This window comes from Anneissia japonica, unplaced genomic scaffold (genome assembly GCF_011630105.1).
Source record: "Anneissia japonica isolate Jap-2015-1 unplaced genomic scaffold, ASM1163010v1 scaffold324_len738069_cov173, whole genome shotgun sequence".
NCBI classification, from domain to species: domain Eukaryota; kingdom Metazoa; phylum Echinodermata; class Crinoidea; order Comatulida; family Comatulidae; genus Anneissia; species Anneissia japonica.
This window is the reverse complement of record NW_022692196.1, coordinates 59690-78312: the sequence shown is the minus strand read 5'-3', so window position 1 is coordinate 78312 and position 18623 is coordinate 59690. Positions and strand designations below refer to the sequence as shown.

The following is an 18623-nucleotide window of genomic DNA, read 5'->3' as shown; positions in this document are numbered from 1 at the left end:
TTGACAGATTTTTATAACGCAGGCTTATAACTGTCTCTTATACACATCTAGATGTGTATAACCACACACTGTAATATAAGGCCTACACAGGGATTATGGTATATCATCCATGCAAAAATTTGGCATAGATATCTGTCATTGCATTTCAGAAAAAAAAGGGCCTATACTTCCGCACAGATTTTGCAGAAAATTAGGCTTTGACATTTGAACTGGTTTTTGAGTATGATCTGCGCAATCGAAAAATTTTACAGTATCCGACCAGTTTGTCGAAATCCAGTTAGCCGAAATCCAGATTGCCGAATTAATAGCCACTTTGAGAAACCCAGTTTGCTGAATCCAGTTCACCGAAATCATGACAACCCAGTTTGCCGACACTCAGTTTGCCCTTCTAAACGACTCTTCCGAAAACGTCGCAAGGCGTTTATTTTTCTTCTAATAAACTCCCCCAAACACATCTATCGAAACAAAGTCATTCCCAACACATTCTATTAATTTGTTCTAATGGACAGTAGAATTACATTTTTGGCTGGTTGGGATCAATACGCTTTTATGACCATGAAAAATTTTGACAGTAATTATTGTGTTGTAATATCACATTTACAGCGGAATAACGGGTGTTTAAGCATTCAGTACATATATCAATTTTACACATACAAAAAAATTAATGCCTCCCTTAAATAAACTCCCCCTCAAAACCCTTTCTCTACAATAAACGCCCATTTCCTTTAAGGTTCTGTATTATTATCTTATTTAACTTTCTTGATGTACTTATTATAAATATGCTTGACATTTTATCTGACACAGACCTATTTAATTTTTTTTTTTTTTTTTGGTAATTCAATTGTTTATAATCAAGATTGATTTACAGAATACTGTAAGACAAAAATAATCATTAAACTACGATAAGCAGCTATTTATTATACGAATACAGTGATCACTTCACATTGGATGGCCTCTAAAATCTCATGTCTCAATCTAGCGGGCCCCTACTTTCCGCTGGCCCCACCAGTTTCGTACACAGTCACTACAGTAAGAGAATTTATGCTCCATCGTTAATTTTATGCCGATTTTAATGTTTCAATGCTTTTGATTGACTTGTTAGCAAACTGTGTTTCAGCAAACTGTGTTTCGGCAAAATGGAATCGTGGTTTTAAGTCGGCAAACAGAAACTGCCGAGCATTTGACATGACAATCTGTAGGCCTGATCCCCCTGTTGATTTGGTAATGCTATAGGCTTTGGGCCTAGAGTAGGAGGGAGCTAATGAGTCATTATATGTCTATCCCTGTCTAGCCAACCATATGAAATAAAATGCTCAAGCCTTTATGAATACAATGATTACGAAATGGCTAAGCTTACAGCTGGCCTAGTGATAGGTGTCTCTCCTCGCGCGCCTTGCCGAGGCTGGCCTATCTACTCTAGGGGCCTGATGCTGGCTTAGGTCTACTCTTAACTCAGTAGGCCTACCGTAGAGAGAGTAGACCTAAGCCAGCTTGTTACATAGGGCCTAGAGGCCTCAATTCGTATACCATTAAATCTGCACTAGGAATCTCGTCTCGCTAACCTATTTTATTACCAGAACTTACTTTTTGTAGAATTTGTAACCCGATCGTCAGGACGTAGATTACGGTATTTCCATCGAACAAATACCGAATGGAAATCGATTCAAACACAACACACTTATCCACGTGCTATAGGCTCCGTCGAAGTCGTTGCGACGCACTTCGTGGCTTGTCGATCGTCTAAGCCTAGTACCAGCTGACTGGATCAACGTACTGTCATTTAATCTCAGTTATATTCATAAATACGTATACAGTTTACCAACTATAAATTAATTAAATAATAGGATGTATGCTTTATTTTTTATTAAATTATTATTTTATGACCTTTTTAGGACAATATTATTGTGTATCTTGTAATTTTCTACTTTTATTACGATTTTTGCCAATGGTTGGAAAATAATTGTTCCCTGGTTCCCGGCGTTTATTGTACTTCGCTCGCACACAGGCTTTAGTAGAAATTCAGCAGTTTCTAAGATACATTTGTACAGAATCATAGAATCGTGTCCACTTGAAACAAAAATATATCATAATTATGTGAATTTCGTGATGTTAATATGAGTAATAATATCAATAATATTAATAATATAATATTTATTATTATCAGTGGTGGTGCCACCATATTGTTTGTGTTAACTTTTCATCATCACAAAAATAATTTGCGTTCTATTATGACAAATGCTCATTTATAGCCTCATGATGGTTGGAATACATCGTGATAGGTGAAGCAACCTCGACCATGCGTGGTTGACAGATTTTTATAACGCAGGCTTATAACATGCATAAACCAAACTATCCCAGCTGAAGATAGGTCTACTTTTAAAAGGTCCAACAAATTAAATAATACTGTATAAACATAAAACATATGTATGGTTTTATCAAAAATAATTTTAATGTCAAGCGTTGAGATAAAGACTACAGGAGTCGACTCAAAAAATTCGCCTTAAATAAATATAGTTTCTAAAGTCAAAGTATCACGAATCTGAATATTCATTAAAGTGCTCAGTATCTTCATGTATAATTATATATATAATGTATATAACGTAGGCCTTATAATATAATATTACCATCGATTTAGAGTTAATTTCAATTGTGTGCTTTGAATAGGGCCTATTCAGGGGCGGATCCAGATATGTCCAAAAGGGGGCCGATCGAGACAACAATGCCCTAGGGGGTCCGGGGCATGCCCCCGCGAAATTTTTGTGTTCTAGACGCCCGAAAATAACATTTGAGGCGTTGTGGGCTATCATTTTTTTCTTTTTCCTTCTTTTTTTCTTTTTTTTTTCTTTTTTCACCTCCCAAAAAGGGGGGAGGGGCCGGGCCGACCCCCCCTAAATCCGCCCCTGCTATTATTATTCCTATAGATGGCAGGAAATGAGCTTTCCCGACTTTTGTTGATTGAGGAGGTGTCTTGTAATGACTTTTAAGTTCTTCAAAATTCAAGGTTTTCCCCATCTTGAAAACGGTCAAGAAAACTTTCTCGTTCTTATATAGGCCTATTATGCGCATATACATACATTTAAAAAAAAGAAGGAAAAAAAAAAGAAAATGAGTAGTTGCATACCTATTCTTTCCATGAATCGATAACCCAAAGAGAAAGGTGGGGGAGGGGGTGTCCCTGGAAAAATTTTGATTGATGGCGTGAAATGAGCTTCTAATTTTCCCATTGCAATAAAAAATTAGGTCTAGGCTAGAATTTTTTTTTTCGCCTAAGGGAGAGTAGGCCTTATAAACATAAATAAATAAATAAAACGTCATTTATATTTTATGAAAATAAGCTTGATATTTATAGGTGGCAGTATTACTCGACAACCGCGCTTTCGTGTATGCGAAGAATAGACAGCCTCTATGGGAAGAGCGACGTGTGCATGTGTTAGCTGCTGCATCACCGACAGGACCGGCGTCATCATTATTCGCAAGGGTAGGCAGAGGCCTAGGCATAGTTGCTGGGAAGTTTAATGTATTCTTTAACTATGAAGCGTTCAGTTTGTTGGATATTTTCGTATGTGCTGATTATAGTTCAATTCTCAAAGTGTGAGAATACAAGGTTACGAGGTGTTTCAATTTCTAGTAAGTAACTGCTCCTCCGAGCCATGTTGACTTGATGTCAATCATTGTCTGCGACTGGTGGGGCACGATTGGTAACAACCGGCCAGCCTAGGCCTAGGCTAGGCCTTCTTCTAGGAAGGGCCTCCAGGACGTAGCCTAGGTCTAAGCCTCTAGCCTAAAAAGTAGAGAAAGATAGGTCTACTACTAGTAACACCAGGTCACCTAAACCTGCCTGAACTAGTGCAAACCCGGGAGATGTAATGGTCCTAGGCTACTCCTAGGCCTAGGCCTGTAGCATAATAAGCCTAGGATATATGTCATTCCTCTAATTTGTTAGTGGAATATAACGTTTTTAAAACTTATTTCTACTATCAAAAAATGTCATTCAATAGGCCTACAGGCTAGGCGAACTTTAGAGCCTAGAGTAGTAGGGCCAGCCAGGCTATATTACATACAGTACCTCCCAGATTTAATTTATTATTACATACAGTAGCCTTCTAGGTGGTAGGTACATAAAAATACAAAAATACAAAACAACTGAGCAGTACCTGGTATTATTTAGGGCAGTGCCCATCTGTCTGGAACCAAAGAAACAGATGTGACAGAAATATCAAAATAATTATTTGTAAAGTATTTAAAAACAATTCCAGTCATTATCATTAAGATTATCATTGAATAAAACTGGAATATAATCTGATAAGCACAGTTTCCTCTCTTCAAAAAATTACTATTCCTGTATATTTAACAATATAATACAAGTTACTTCTATACCGGTCGTATGTATGAAAAATTTATTTTAACTTTAATCATTGAGATCATAGAATGTCTAGTAATAAAATAACCCGATTATAGCTACTGTAGAGAGAAGCAAGCAATGAGAAAATGAGCATGCGCACATACTCATGGAAGTGCAGCACTTCCACTCAAGTGCTAAATTTGCTATTCTAATGCCACCATGTGGTTGGTAGAATAGGAAGTTTTACAATTGTATGCTCTCACTTCCATTGCCACACTAAATATGCGATAGGCTGATATTGGAAACCAGCCATGCGGAAATTCTAAGCAGACGAGAGGACGATGCCAGGCTTAAGTAGTTTAGGTTATTCTAGATACCACTGGCAAAGTAGGCCAAAAATTAAAAAACTAATGATATTAACTTAGCTATTTTAATGAACTGTAGCAATCTACTTGAAAAATTAAGGCTGGCATAGAAGATTCTGGCTAAGAAATGTTAAATAAAACAGAGAAAAGGTACAATAATAATATTCTTATTTAACCAACCGAATACAAAAATACTTATAATAACAGATTTTTTGTTGAGCATGAAAGTTCCCATTTGAATGTACAACAATTTACATGAAATACATAACGCATGCACAGTGTACAGACTATAGATTCAACTTTCAGCACTCTAAATTAGCATCGACCTAATCCGTGATACACAAGCTCACCACAACACTGATTTAATTTTTGTTTTTATTAAACATAATTTTATTTCCTACAATAGTATGTAGTTTAATCAATAAATATATCACTATTTCAAATAGTAGTAATAGTGATATTATGAGCCTGAAATATTTGTGTCGTTTTCATTTTACTCGCATCATTTGTTGAACTGGACAATGTACAGTACTAGGCCTACACCAAAACATGGAGGTTCCCTGCTAAAGTACAGTAGCACTCAATACCATGAAATTGATACAGTATTCGAAAACGATATTCTTCTAGGGCTAAGCCTGTATTGTACAATATTTAATCATCACGAAGTAATAATTTTTTCATTCAAACACATTTGCTGACGTTGTCACTAACAAAAACAACAACGTCGTTATTTATTTATTTCAAAAACATCCACAAATGACAGAAAAACTGAATTGCTTGGGATTTACATAAAGCATAATTACAAAAAAGACGATCATATAAAAAAGACAATCATATAAAAGGACAAATTCACAGATTAATAAAAAAATATAAACAGATAAAAAATAGCAAAAAAGAGGGAGGTAAATATTATACTGTATACAAATTTTGAAATAGCCAACGAACAGAACAAAGCTGCAGTAATTTGAGACAAAAAAGAAACCACAGGACTATAAAGCAAGGCAAAAAGTGACGAGTGAAGGAAAACGAGCAATGATACAAGTGCAAAAGTGAAAAAAACATGCAAAACGGCGATGTTTCTTCCAAGAAAATACGGCAGAAAAAAATCAGAGATAGCCCCAGCATGACAGTGCCCTCAACTTTGGGGTTATATTATAATCTTTATTTGGGTCAAGCATCAAGACCTGATAGAGCACAAAGAACACCGAGAGATGTATAGTATGTAATATAGTCTGGCTGGCCCTACTACTAGGCCCTAAGTTCGCCTAGCTTATGAGCTTATGTTATGCTTATATAGATAGGCCTAGGCCCATAACATCTCTCAGGTCTGCATACCATGTATGCTATGATGCAAAAAGTAAACAACAAATATGCATACACGTATGTAATCATTATGAATCAAGTAGGCAAAGCATATATTTTTAATGTTTTATTCAAACACATTTTCCCATGTTGTCGCTACCTGTACAGTAGTTAAAAAAACAACACTGGCAGTTAATTTGAAAGAAATAATACTGTATGCTGTGCATTTGTCTATGAAGTATGGATGTAGAGAGCATGGTATAAATAGCCTCGCTCAGATGTGGCTATGGGAGTGAAACGAATACAAATACAGTAGGCTTATTTCTAGCTCATTATCACAATGATTCAATAATCTATTTAATGATTAAAATTCATACTACTGTAGCAAATTTAATTACGTTAAAAAATGGTAAAACTATAATCAAATACCTATAAATTTACAAACGTCAAACCTCCCTGTCGTAAACTGTTTATAAAAATTCATTCAACCAATTTGAGGATTCCCCATGTGGGTTGGTTTGCTGTCGATTGTTGAATGTTGTTGAATAAAAACATTGTTTGGTTTGTTTAACATGACTAAACACAGTTACAAGTTTGGGGAAGATTTGATTTTTGTACACTGTGGATTCATGGTACACTAAATTCATAAATTTAACTTGCCAACAAAAGGGCCTTGGCATATTAGTGCTGTGGTGGGCTTGCACCACGGCTTGTTCTGATATAAATTTTGATTGCAGGAAGTTGGATATGACAGCGCATGCGTTAATATTTATTTCACATAAATATATCATATACAGATTTTTTTACAGTCACGTAAATATCCACTTCCTTAAAAAAAAATAATGGAAATTTTGATAAGTGGCGAATAATTAGCACTTGTTTTGATCATTTTCAACAGAGCAACAATTCTATAGTATCGACCCAGAGTGGTTCACTTGCATCGATGGGTCAGCAAAGATTCCATTTAGTAAAGTGAATGATGATTACTGTGACTGTCAGGATAGCTCAGATGAACCAGGTAAGAAGTTTTTCAAACAGACAAGATAATTCATTTTATCTCTTGGAACTATGTTTGTATTCAAATAATACAATGGTTAAACTGTAGTACTCAAATAAAGAATGCTACTGTATGTTGAGAACAAATGTTAACCTGTTACTGGCTAGGTTGACCTAGGTTAAATTGGGTTGCTATTTGTGTTGCAGCTACAACTACCCAGTGAAGAACGGTTCTTTGCTGCTACCAGCCTCTATCCGTGAATCAACTTCCGTTCATACATTTAAGAAGAAACTTAAAACCCACCTTTTTTAAGTTTATCTTTTTACAATTTTTGTAGTTTAAGAGTATTTTAAGTGTTTTGTTTTTTGTTCATTAAAGTCGCAACTCCCTTACTTGAGCCGGCGTCGCCACCTTAGCAGTGCACAGTAGTAGAGCCGAGGCTTATCCAAGGTAGAAGCTACCGGAGCCCAGCATACTGTCGCCGGAGTACCTGCGTGTACGCGGTAGTGGTGGTGACGCCGTCTCAACAACAGGAGTGCGCATTTTTTATGTTGCTGCTTGGTTTTTTCCATTCTTTGGTCTGCCTGTTTTTGAAGGCTTAATTTATCAATTATTTATTTATTTATTTTCTATTTGTTTATTTATTTACTTTATTCATTTATTTATATTTATTTTTACTTTTAATAAATTAAATTTAAAAAAAATATTCTGATTAATATAGGCTCTTTAATATTAGATATAATATAATTTAATTTTTAAAATTCTTGGTCCTATCTTTTTTCGGCGCCTTGAGACGATTTTATTGTGGAAGGCGCACTACAAATTTCCCACCATTACCATTACCATTACCAAGAATGATTCTTTGCTACGAAGAACAGTTCCTTAGCGTTCCGGCACTTTATTGATCCTCTACCAAAGAGTTGTTCTTTGGAATGCCAAAAAGATTTTGTCGCCCCATTTCTACTGCTGCAAACAATAATTCTTGGCCGGATTTCTACTGCTGCAAAGAATAATTCTTAAAAGAAAAACAGTAGAAACAGGCCTTAAAGGTCTATTCAAGTATAAAATTTCAGTATGCAACAAATATTTCTTGATTGGCCCATATGTGGATGACATTATCATGCCTATACATGGGCAATGCACACAGATTTGTCAAAATTAAATTTGATACCACAACTGATTTGTACAATTCTATTGTGTTTCTTATTTCTAGGTACCCCTGCTTGCCCTAATGGAAAGTTCCACTGCACCAATGCTGGACATATACCTATATATATACCGTCGTCGCGTGTCAATGATGGTATATGCGATTGCTGCGATGGTAGTGATGAATACAAAGTAGGTTCTACCAAGTGTATAAACGATTGTAAAGAGCTAGGCAGAGCCGATAGAGAACAACGAAGGAAAGATGCTATTCTGCAGAATGAAGGCTTCGAAATTCGGCTAGCATACATACAGCACGGCCAAGCAAAACAGAAGGAGACGGAAGTATGGCAATAGTTGATATTCTTTGAATGTTGAGATATTCAATTGAGGCTTGGACTTTCAACCTCTTGGTTGGGGGTTTCAAACTGTCCCTCAAAGCATTGCACAGTCTGGGCCCCCACAACGCTTAAGAAAGAGGGATGGGCCCTCCGAAACTGTACTGGTTTGACTACCTTTACCTTTAGCCCTGAATATATATGGTAATTTGAATATTAAAGTAGGAGCTTGTGTGGGCAGCGTGAAAGGCTTTGTGCTTTGGGGATTCGAAGTCCGATGCTCTTTGCACTCCTTGTGCAGGACGCTTTACCTGCGTTTGCCTCTCTTCACCCAGGAGTACAGTATAAATGGGTACCGGTGGGGAGTGAATGATTCGGAATGAAATTAGTAGTGCTGATTAAACGCGTAACTAGGGATACTCCCAAGTTTGCCTGTAAAATTATGGGTGCAAATTTTTGAAATAAACTAATTTCTATGTTGATACATTTAATGTTAATTTCAAATTGACCCAAGTTAAATAAAAATTTTTTTTTGGTATTTTCCATTTTTCCATGGGACAATACATTTTTAAATATTCAATATTAAATATTAAGTGCCTGATCAGATATTAATTGTTGATTGGTTGGTTAATTGGTTATTGATTGATCTGTAAGGGATTATTTGTTTGATTACTAAATGATTAATTGATTGATTGATTTTTTTTCATTATTTGATTTTGTTTTCATTATTTCTTATGTAGGACAAATTGTCTAGTAAAAAAGTTGAATTAGCAGAATTCGAACAGTTAAAAGAAGGCAAAGAAGGTATAGGAGGAATTTTTTTTTTTTTCAAATCATTATCCAACAAAGAAAAGCCAATTACAGGTTGCCTTAACATTATTACATTATATAAAACATTAAAAATACTGTACAAATTTATTATTTTAAAAGATATTGCATGTACATATAAATACATTACAATATGTGGAAAAGACTAGCCAAACCAGTCACTCATCGCAAAAATCGATTTTTAGTTATTAACACAGGGTAAACAGCAAAATGAGAGCTATAAAATGGTAAAAGACTCATTTAGAACGAACATTTTGTTATGACGTTACAGGAGTTTGAACATACAGCTGTTTAAAAAACAATATTTGAGAAATCAGCCTTCAAATTTTGGGCATTTCTTGTGCAGAAACCATAGCCAAATCGTTGAAAAATGTTTGTTTTAATATTGAAAATGGGAAAAATAACAGCATAGCATGATACATAGATATGTAAAGGTTAGCTAAGTGCAATTAAATAGATTTCAAAACTGTTGTCATTGCAGCATGGTTTGGCCATTATCTCTGAAACAGGATTTGCGACGAGTAACTGGTTTGGCTTGTCTTTGCCACATTATATTAAAGACAGTAATTTAAAAAAATCATTTACATTACATTATTAAAATCCAGTACCATTGAGCAAAACAAGAAAATTGAATTTTTATAATACTGTATTTCCATTCTCCACATCATTTTACTAAAATCGACTTACTATGCCAAAGTTATGACTACAAGTATCTAAGGCCTCTCTGTACTAAATATACAATACTGTCACATAATTACTCAGTTTAACATTTAGCGACAGTGCACTGGTTATGGGATGGTAAGTCTCATAATTTTGATATTGCACAAGGTATCTCGTACCTATTTTGGCTTAAAAGGGGAAAGAGTGACACTCATCCCTGTGGTAGTCAATGTATTTAATTAATCAGCTGCTCAATCAGCTATTAAATTAATTAATTTATTAAAATTAATTAACTTCTTTTGCTGATGTCTTTTTTATCTGAAGCTATCAAGTTAGCTGCGGAAGAGCCGGAGAAAAAAGCAAAAGAAGAGCATGAGAATAAATGGAATGAGTATTTAGAGGAAAAAAAGAAAAAACAGGAAGAAAAAGCTGCCACGAATGCTTTCAATCAGATGGATGTAGATGGGGACGGCATGTAAGATATCTTAACAGTTCCTAGTGGAATATCAAATGTATTGATTAGTGTATTCCACAAGGAAGATCCGTTTATGATTTAATTGTTGGGAATGTTCAGAAGCACAACCTTTACAGAACTGTTTATAGTTGGATTTAAGAGGGTGCTCAAAGTTACTTAAAAAATGAAGAAAAAAAAAGAAAAACTATTCAGTTTTAAGTTTTAAAGTGCCATTTCCAGCCATCCTGAGGTGCCATAATCATAAAATTTCTACTTCATCCCCAACCATGGTGACTCTGAGATGGTCTAAACCATCCGTTTATCAATATATCTCCCCGGGCTCTTTCTATTTTGAATTCCAGGATCTGCCACTGGCTGCTATAGTTAATGAAAGCACTACGCTCTTCAGGAAAAAAGAGAGGGTTGTCTCCTGGTGCTCTGACCACTTCACCACTGAGAGAAACCACTGGAAATATATCTGTGGATCATCATCATTATGGTCATTATTATCCGTGGCAAAATACTGTAGTCGCATCGAATGAGCTCCCCCGTTTGAATAAGCTCACCCTCAAATAAACATCCCTCATAACGTGAAAATTTTAGCGCCCAGTTTGAGTAATCGTCCCACCTAATTTGAATAAGCGCCACTCCTAATTTGAATAAGTGCCCCTCAACAATATCATGTGATTTTTTTTTTTTAGCAAGCCAATAGTCCAGTCAATCCTGGGACTGTGGTGAGCATGATTTGAGCTTCGGAGTGGATTCACATTTTTTTCTAATGTCAATTTCAAAATGAGGATATTTCTCAGATGGGAGCTCCCTGGATAGTATCTTTCCAACTTTCCTCTTAATTTTCCTCTTTTTACATTTGTCTGGTCACTTCTTTTTTTTCCCTGAAAATATGCAATTTAGCACATTCTCATCTGAGTTTACAATGATCCTGCTAATCTCAATCGGCAGATTGCCAACAACTATTACCACCACTAATTTCATCTGCTCTTGTGTAAATACTGACAACATTCTTGTCATAAGCCATGCTCTCTGAACTATTATCTTTTCTGCACACCAGAACCATTCGTTTATCTTCATTTTCCAGATGTCCTTATACTGTACTATATAACCTTATTTTTCATTCAAAAAAGCGCCCCCCTTGAATATTCCAAGTTCCCATAAGATCCTCTTCAAATTTCATCTATTTCCGTAAGCACCCCCTCAATTTCCACTCTGTTTTCATAAGTATCCTGTTTGAATAAGCGCCCCTCAAAAAGTTCAAATACTGTTTTAAGCGCCCAGGCGCTTATTCGCGTATGTTATTGACATTAGGTTAGGTTAGGATTCTTATTGAATCTGCGGATGAAAACACCATTTGGAGTAGTACTGACATTGTTTTCCTTTCTTTATATTTCTAGCCTAACAACAGAAGAGATTATGCTAGTACAAGGCTTTGACAGTGACAAAGATGGTGCAGTATCCAACGAAGAAGCCACGGTAACAATTAAAACATACTTTTTATGAGAACAAAGTTTCTCCTCACCAGCTTCCACTGGCACCACCACTGGCTACCCGTAGTAGAAGGCTTGTGGTGCAGTCGTTAACGCTCTGGCCTGTGTCTTCGACAATACACTTCAAGTTTGCTTATTTTCACTCAGGAGCATATATATATGGGTACCTGGTTGGGTGGTTACTTTGGAATGAACTGGGCGGTGCGTAGTTACACGCATAATACTCCTTTGGGTGTATATGGTTCTGTATCCACTAACACTTTAGCTGTTATATAAATCCTATTAAATAAATAAATAAAACTTCTGAACAACATTATTCTCTTTATGCATACTCTTTTCTGTCAAAAAAAGGTGATTATTGTGACTAAAATCATGGTTGAGATTTGTACTCTTAACATATAGTTTGCATTCTCATGAAGTTAATTGGGGAAATAGATGATCCCTCTCACTCTGTCAAGAGGTAAATATACACCACTTTTTATTTACATTTTTTTTTTTCACCATTTTAATAGAAAGTTCTTGGCGGCCAGAGTCAGGTGGACAAAGAAGCATTTGTTACAAATCTCTGGACGGATGGAGAACTTAAAAAAACTTACGAAGAAATCAACAAGGTACAGTACTTAGTGTAACACACCTAAATAGATCCTTGTCATTTGATTGGTGGATTTTGTATCATGCGAAATTCCGTGTTTTACACCATTTCGTCACTCATCATGAACATTTTCTATCCATGCATTTTTTGTTCTATTCGTTTTGTTCCATGCAATGGTTGAAAGGAGATGGACTGCTTCCTTCAGAAGAAAGGTAAACAATATCAAATGACAAGGATCTATTTTTATTTAAGCGAGTCATAAAATGAATTATGAATTTTCTGTATTCATGCAATGGAAAGAATGTTTTCATTCAATGAAAGATTTGAGACTCCGCCTTGTTGAATAGAACATTTCTTTTTGTTTTTATAAAAACTATGAATCAATAATATTAATATTACCTATGAATACTAATCAGTAAGACCTCTGTGCTTCAAATTATCCAGATCGTTGGATGCAATATATTGAAATTAGAATCTGGTATAATCATATTAACTTATGAAATAAAACATTGCATGAAGTAAATTGGTTTAATAAAGTATTAAATTAAAATTATTATAGTGTTTGATTGATGGATAGTGAAGTAAAACTATGTAAAAATAGAGAGTCACTCTATGGAGAGCATTCCTCCACCCTGTGCCTGAATACAGTAAAGTACCTACAATACACAGGTCATGGTAATGGGCAAAACTGCAGCATACCCTTAATAAAATTAAGAATCACCAGTCGTATTCAGGCACATTTATTTTCTTTAGTGCTGCAGAATACCCTCAAGAAAACAATGAAATCACCAGTTGTCTTCAGGCATATTATTTTCTTGAGTGCTCCTGAATACATGGAGTGATTCTATTATTTTCCTTTATGCTTGAGGGTAAAAAAATATATAATTTCTGTGACCCTGACCTTGCCCTTTGACCTTTTCTTCCAGAAATTGAATAGTGTGTTTATTCGATTATTATGTGCCTTTCCACTAAATTTTATGGTGATCCATTCATTATTTTTTGCGTAATCTTGTTAACAGACAGCCTGACACACTGAAAAACAAATTTTTTTGCCCACATAATGCTTCACATGATATATGATCTTTATTAGGTTCAATATAACATTAAGTGACACTGTGGTAATCATGAGTGCAAATTACAACTTTATAAGGAAAAAACAATACACAGTGGAGAACAAAATAAAATTATAATCAAATTCAAGTCTGAGAGTGCCATTTCAGGCCCTCTAGATAAATTGTCTTTCCTCAGCCCAACCATGGTAGTGCTGAGGTGGGAGAACATTTTGTCTGTGAAAATCTCTCCCTGTGCCCCCTCTGTTTTGAATTCATGGATCTGCCACTGATACCTGTACATATGGAGAAAGGCTATCGGAGCAGAAGGGGATTAGATAATGGGACCGAAGTGAAGTGGATGGAAATTCATGCAGAAGCATGATAATAAATTCATAGCCATAGAAGAGCAAAACTCTAATTCAAGAAATATTTTGTTTAAATTTTGTTTAGCAAGTAGAAAAAAAACAAGAAGACACTGAAGCTACCGATGCACCCCAACCTCCTGGTATAGAGCCAGAGCAGTACCATGAAGAAGACACTGCAGGAGACATTTCAGAGGACCTTGACCATGATGATTACGATGATTATGATGAGGATTATGAAGATGAAGATGAACATGATGAGGTCGATGAGGAAGAGCATTTGAAGCGATCACAGGCAGTTTTAGAAGCGGCTAAGAGAAGGAGACAAAAGAAGAAACAGGCTGTGAAAGAAGAGGAAGAAGAAAAAATGCCAGATTACAATGAGAACACTAAGAAACTTATTGAAAGTGAGTGAATGAAGATAGCATTTGTATATAATATATTCTATACTATTGTCAGAAACACGTAATGGTGATATTATATTAATGAGTATGTCTTTATTTTTCGTTAAAGATATATTCAGTATTCAGATAGAAACAGATAGAAAAATACAATTTAATAATGGAATTTAATAATAATAATAGTTAAGTTCCACTTATTTTGTGTATAATGCTATATAAATAAATCGTTTATCGAATTGTGCTAGTGTGAAAACTTCTTTTTTTTTTAATTTTCTATATGAACAATTTCTTTTTAGCTTTTTATTGTTGATCGTTACCGTCATAGTATAAACAAACCTTAAATAACTAATATATAAAATGAAAAAAAAAAATGAGAAATTTGATGAAGTTTAATTAAGCATCCACACAAGAGACACTGCTCTGATGGTTGTTGGCTGATGTAATTCCATGAAGAAGGGTACCTTACAAGGCCTGCAGAGATTAAAGAGAGTGGATGTTGATTCTTCGGCCAATTGTCTTACGACTCAGTGCTAAATCCTGTTTAAAACATTAAGAATTGTTAGGTGGGGCTAAAACAATCAATAAAATAAAATTTGTTTAACATTTTTGCTTTGAAAATACAGTATAAGTGTATATATTATTATTTTGCAGTTGCTGATAAAGCCAGGAGTGAGTTTGATGAAGCCAATAATAAGTACACTGGATTAAATAATGAAATTAGTGCATTGGAGAAACTACAGAGCAAAGATTTTGGACCTGATCAGGAATTTGCCATTCTACAAGATCAGTGTTTTGAATTTACCGATAGAGAGTAAGTATGTAGGAAGATTTAGAAAAGTAGCCTGGTTAAGAAGTAGGAAATGGATAGAATGGGTATGGGAAGTGGGTAAGTGAATGAAGTTGCAGAAGAAAGATTAAAGGGGCAGATCAAGGAGACATACTTTATCAGGAGAAATAATAGGTTAAAATAGAATTGGGAAAGTAAGAATAAATATAAAGTAATGTTTTGGTATAGAATACGATTTTTAAATGGGAAAAAATATAGAATGGATGATGACTAAGATTGGTAAGGAAAAGGAGTACAGTTGAACGTGCCTAAGTTGAATCCAAAATGCCATTGAAAAATTGTTTGACTTAGATAAAATTTGACTTACAGATTGTTTATTAATGGAAACACAACAATTTGGTATTTAAAATAAGTTCGACTTAGAAATTATTTGAGTTAGGCAAATTCGACTTAGGTGCCTAAGGCAAGTTTAACTGTACAATTGCCATTTGGAAAGAAATAAGGAGAGGAAATAGGAAGGAGAAAGGAAAAAGTGAAAGGTAATGAGAGGAAATTAGGTAAGCAAATGAATAAGAATTTTTAATGGATTAAGGAATGAGAATGGATAAAGAAAACAAATTTTTTTTTAAATGGAGAGAAAATTTATTGTAAGGAGAAAATATAGGATAGGTATCATTTTTTAACTTAATTTTTTATGAGTATCATTTTTTAAATTAATTTGTTATATTTCTAACAAGCTAATTGTCGTCGTCATTCATTTACGAGTCTCAGTCACGAAGAGGACATATAAATACAGTGTCTGATGTTTTGCGATATTAGATTTTGGACAGTTTTTATTTCAGAAGTTATAAAGCTGTGATTATCATTACTTCTCCGTATTATTTTTTGTTTTAATTTATTTTCACAATATTTTTTCATGTACAGATATACATACAAATTATGCCCGTTTGAAAAATCAACACAAAGGCCTAAAAATGGTGGTGCAGAAACCTCTTTAGGGTAAGTTATTTGCTATAAGTACAGTTTGCCCTCCAATTCGAGACTACCCTTGGGACCTGAAAATTTAGGGTGGACTCGGGGGTTGGTCTCCAATTAGAGGGCTAGCTTTGTGTTAAAAGGTTGAAGAATGTTATTTGCGTACTTGGAAAAGTGGTCTCGAATTAGAGGGGTCTCGGAATTAGATGGGTTTAGAATTGGAGGGTGCACAGTATTTATACCACATTTACAAATTTATTTATTATTAATTTATATATCAGTCATAGAAAACATTTTGGAATATATATTATATTGAAGTTTGGACCAAATATTGCATCTACTTTTGTAATAGGGTTGGCTAGTTCCATTTCAAATCAACCAAGAATTTACCTCAATCTCAATTTTAAGTAATAAGTAAGTAAGTTGAAAGACATAAGAGAAACAGGGGTCCTAAGATGGAAGAAATCATTTCCGGGAAAATTCTTGAAGCCAACTTTCTTTTCACATCTAATTTTGTTTTGTTACTTATAGGGATACCAATTGACATTGACTTCCTTGAGAGAAATGTGGGGGTTGGGGGAACATGCAGATTTTATGAATTTACAGGAGTTGGGTTATTTTATTGAAGATTCTTTCAGTGTGCTGGAGTGGAGGTCTTCGCAATTTTCGTGATACTCTGCGACTTGCTGGAGACTTGAGGCTCCTGGAGAAATGACCAAAAATAAAACAATTTTTGTCTCCAAATATGTATAATTCCTTGAGATAAACCAAATATTACTCACTGTTTTTTGTTGTTGACAGTTTCGCCTGGCTATCAGTCAGGCTTCGTCAGAATCTCTGAAGGGTTTCCGCCGATGTTCATTGGTAGTGGGCCGCTCCAGCCGTCTTTAACAGTTGATCATATAGGTGTCAGAGGCGATGTGTGCCTTCGTCTCTATTCATTGTTAGCGTTATTTCTCCTAATACATATTGATTCTTTAATTTTTTGTTTTAGCCACCCTTGTTCTTTATGTAGGATATTGATGTTCTCCCAGTCTGGTATGTGATTTTCTTGCGTCATATTTTTTGTCAGTTTGCGTCAGTTTTTGTCTAGGCCTCTTAAAAGTGAAATATGCTTACAAAGATTGAGCTAAACGGCGGTTAACTGGTCATTTGGTCGAAAGTTTTGTCCACATTGTCCACTTTTATGTGAAAAATAAATGCGATTTGCCCATATGAGGCAAGTTGTGGCAACATGACTAAGTTGTAGTAAAAAATTGAAATTATTGGTATTTTCAGATACTTGGGAATGTAATCTTTAATAATTGTCATTCATTGAAATTGTACATGTCAAGCTTTAGTAATAGGAAGTAAAAGTACAACACTATTAGAGTCAAGATAAACATGATTTTTTGAGTATTTGCCATTTTACATGTGCATATATTATTGAAATGATTAACTACCAAAATAAGGTTAAATAAATGGTTTGTTGACCATTTCCTGACCTTAGGACATGATTATTTTGATATTGAACTGTTGATTTATAGCAGGGGTTCTTAATTGGCAGCCCGTGCACCATTTCCGGCCCGCGAATACATGTTATGCGACCGGCAAGAACAAGCCGAAAATAATATTTTTTATTAAGCTTTGGCCTAGATTTCTAAACTTGAAAATTTTCCACTCTGTTTTGCCGACTAGGCCTTTATATTGCCTCACAAATCGTAGCCATCAATCAAATCGGAAGAACTATCGCATCAAAGAAAATACATATTTGGAGACAAAAATTGTTTTATTTTTGGTCATTTCTCCAGGAGCCTCAATGCACGGCGGTTTCATACGCACTATATTGGGACAATAAGTGTTTTCAACGCGCCTTTTATATACTTACGCACCGCAAGCCTCGAACGAACACACTCATGTCGCGATTGGGATCATGCGAGCCTAGCGGAACTGCATTTTTTGGTACATAGTATAATTGTGCTAAAAATAATATATGAGTATAATATCCCCCCATTCATGTTCTGTTTGTCTAATTTTTATATCAGCTACTAAACAACATTTTTGCAATGCATGAATTTATATAAAAATCATGAATTTTAACGAGAAAATTAAGGCCAGTCTACAGTAAAAATGTAAACAAACAACGCCCTAACTCCGTAAATGTTAATATCGCTAAACATGGTCGTAATTATCGTCTTTTTACAAAATTGTGCAATTTTTCTGGATGTTATCGTTGGTCGCCAATGAACAATCAGTGTCTGTTCTTGTATTCTGTGAAATATTGGCCAATTGGACAATTTCTTCCGATTTTTAAAAATTTTCGATTGAAAACAGCAAATATTTTGGCTTTACTAGGCGTTCTTGACAACTCCACGGGCTCATACGCGCAATTTTACGCGTTGTTTATATATGCGCTAGGCCTAGATTGAGGCCTAGATTTTATTGGGGTTTTGGATAGGCTTTGCTGCATTAATGTTGTTAAATGTTAAAATTATAATTGTATAATATATATATTATTTTTATTCAGCTAATATATGATAAATA

General features: G+C 34.9%; 2 protein-coding genes across 2 annotated transcripts in view; one reads left to right on the top strand and one right to left on the bottom strand.

Annotated features, from left to right (window-relative positions):
- The window catches only part of LOC117100172 (nucleolar transcription factor 1-like), a 13349-nt gene extending 11798 nt beyond the window's left edge, over positions 1-1551 (bottom strand). The window contains exon 1 of the mRNA XM_033239750.1: positions 1528-1551. The gene's annotated coding sequence lies outside the window, so the exon portion shown is untranslated. The remainder of the gene's footprint in view (positions 1-1527) is intronic.
- A 1836-nt stretch (positions 1552-3387) lies between these two features.
- Positions 3388-18623, top strand: part of LOC117100169 (glucosidase 2 subunit beta-like) — a 32810-nt gene continuing 17574 nt past the window's right edge. Inside the window, exons 1-10 of the mRNA XM_033239742.1 lie at positions 3388-3627; positions 6908-7027; positions 8220-8494; positions 9228-9291; positions 10300-10450; positions 11839-11917; positions 12444-12542; positions 14026-14344; positions 14990-15149; positions 16050-16124. Of these exons, the coding sequence (XP_033095633.1) occupies positions 3516-3627; positions 6908-7027; positions 8220-8494; positions 9228-9291; positions 10300-10450; positions 11839-11917; positions 12444-12542; positions 14026-14344; positions 14990-15149; positions 16050-16124 (1454 nt within the window). The 5' untranslated portion in view covers positions 3388-3515. The remainder of the gene's footprint in view (positions 3628-6907; positions 7028-8219; positions 8495-9227; positions 9292-10299; positions 10451-11838; positions 11918-12443; positions 12543-14025; positions 14345-14989; positions 15150-16049; positions 16125-18623) is intronic.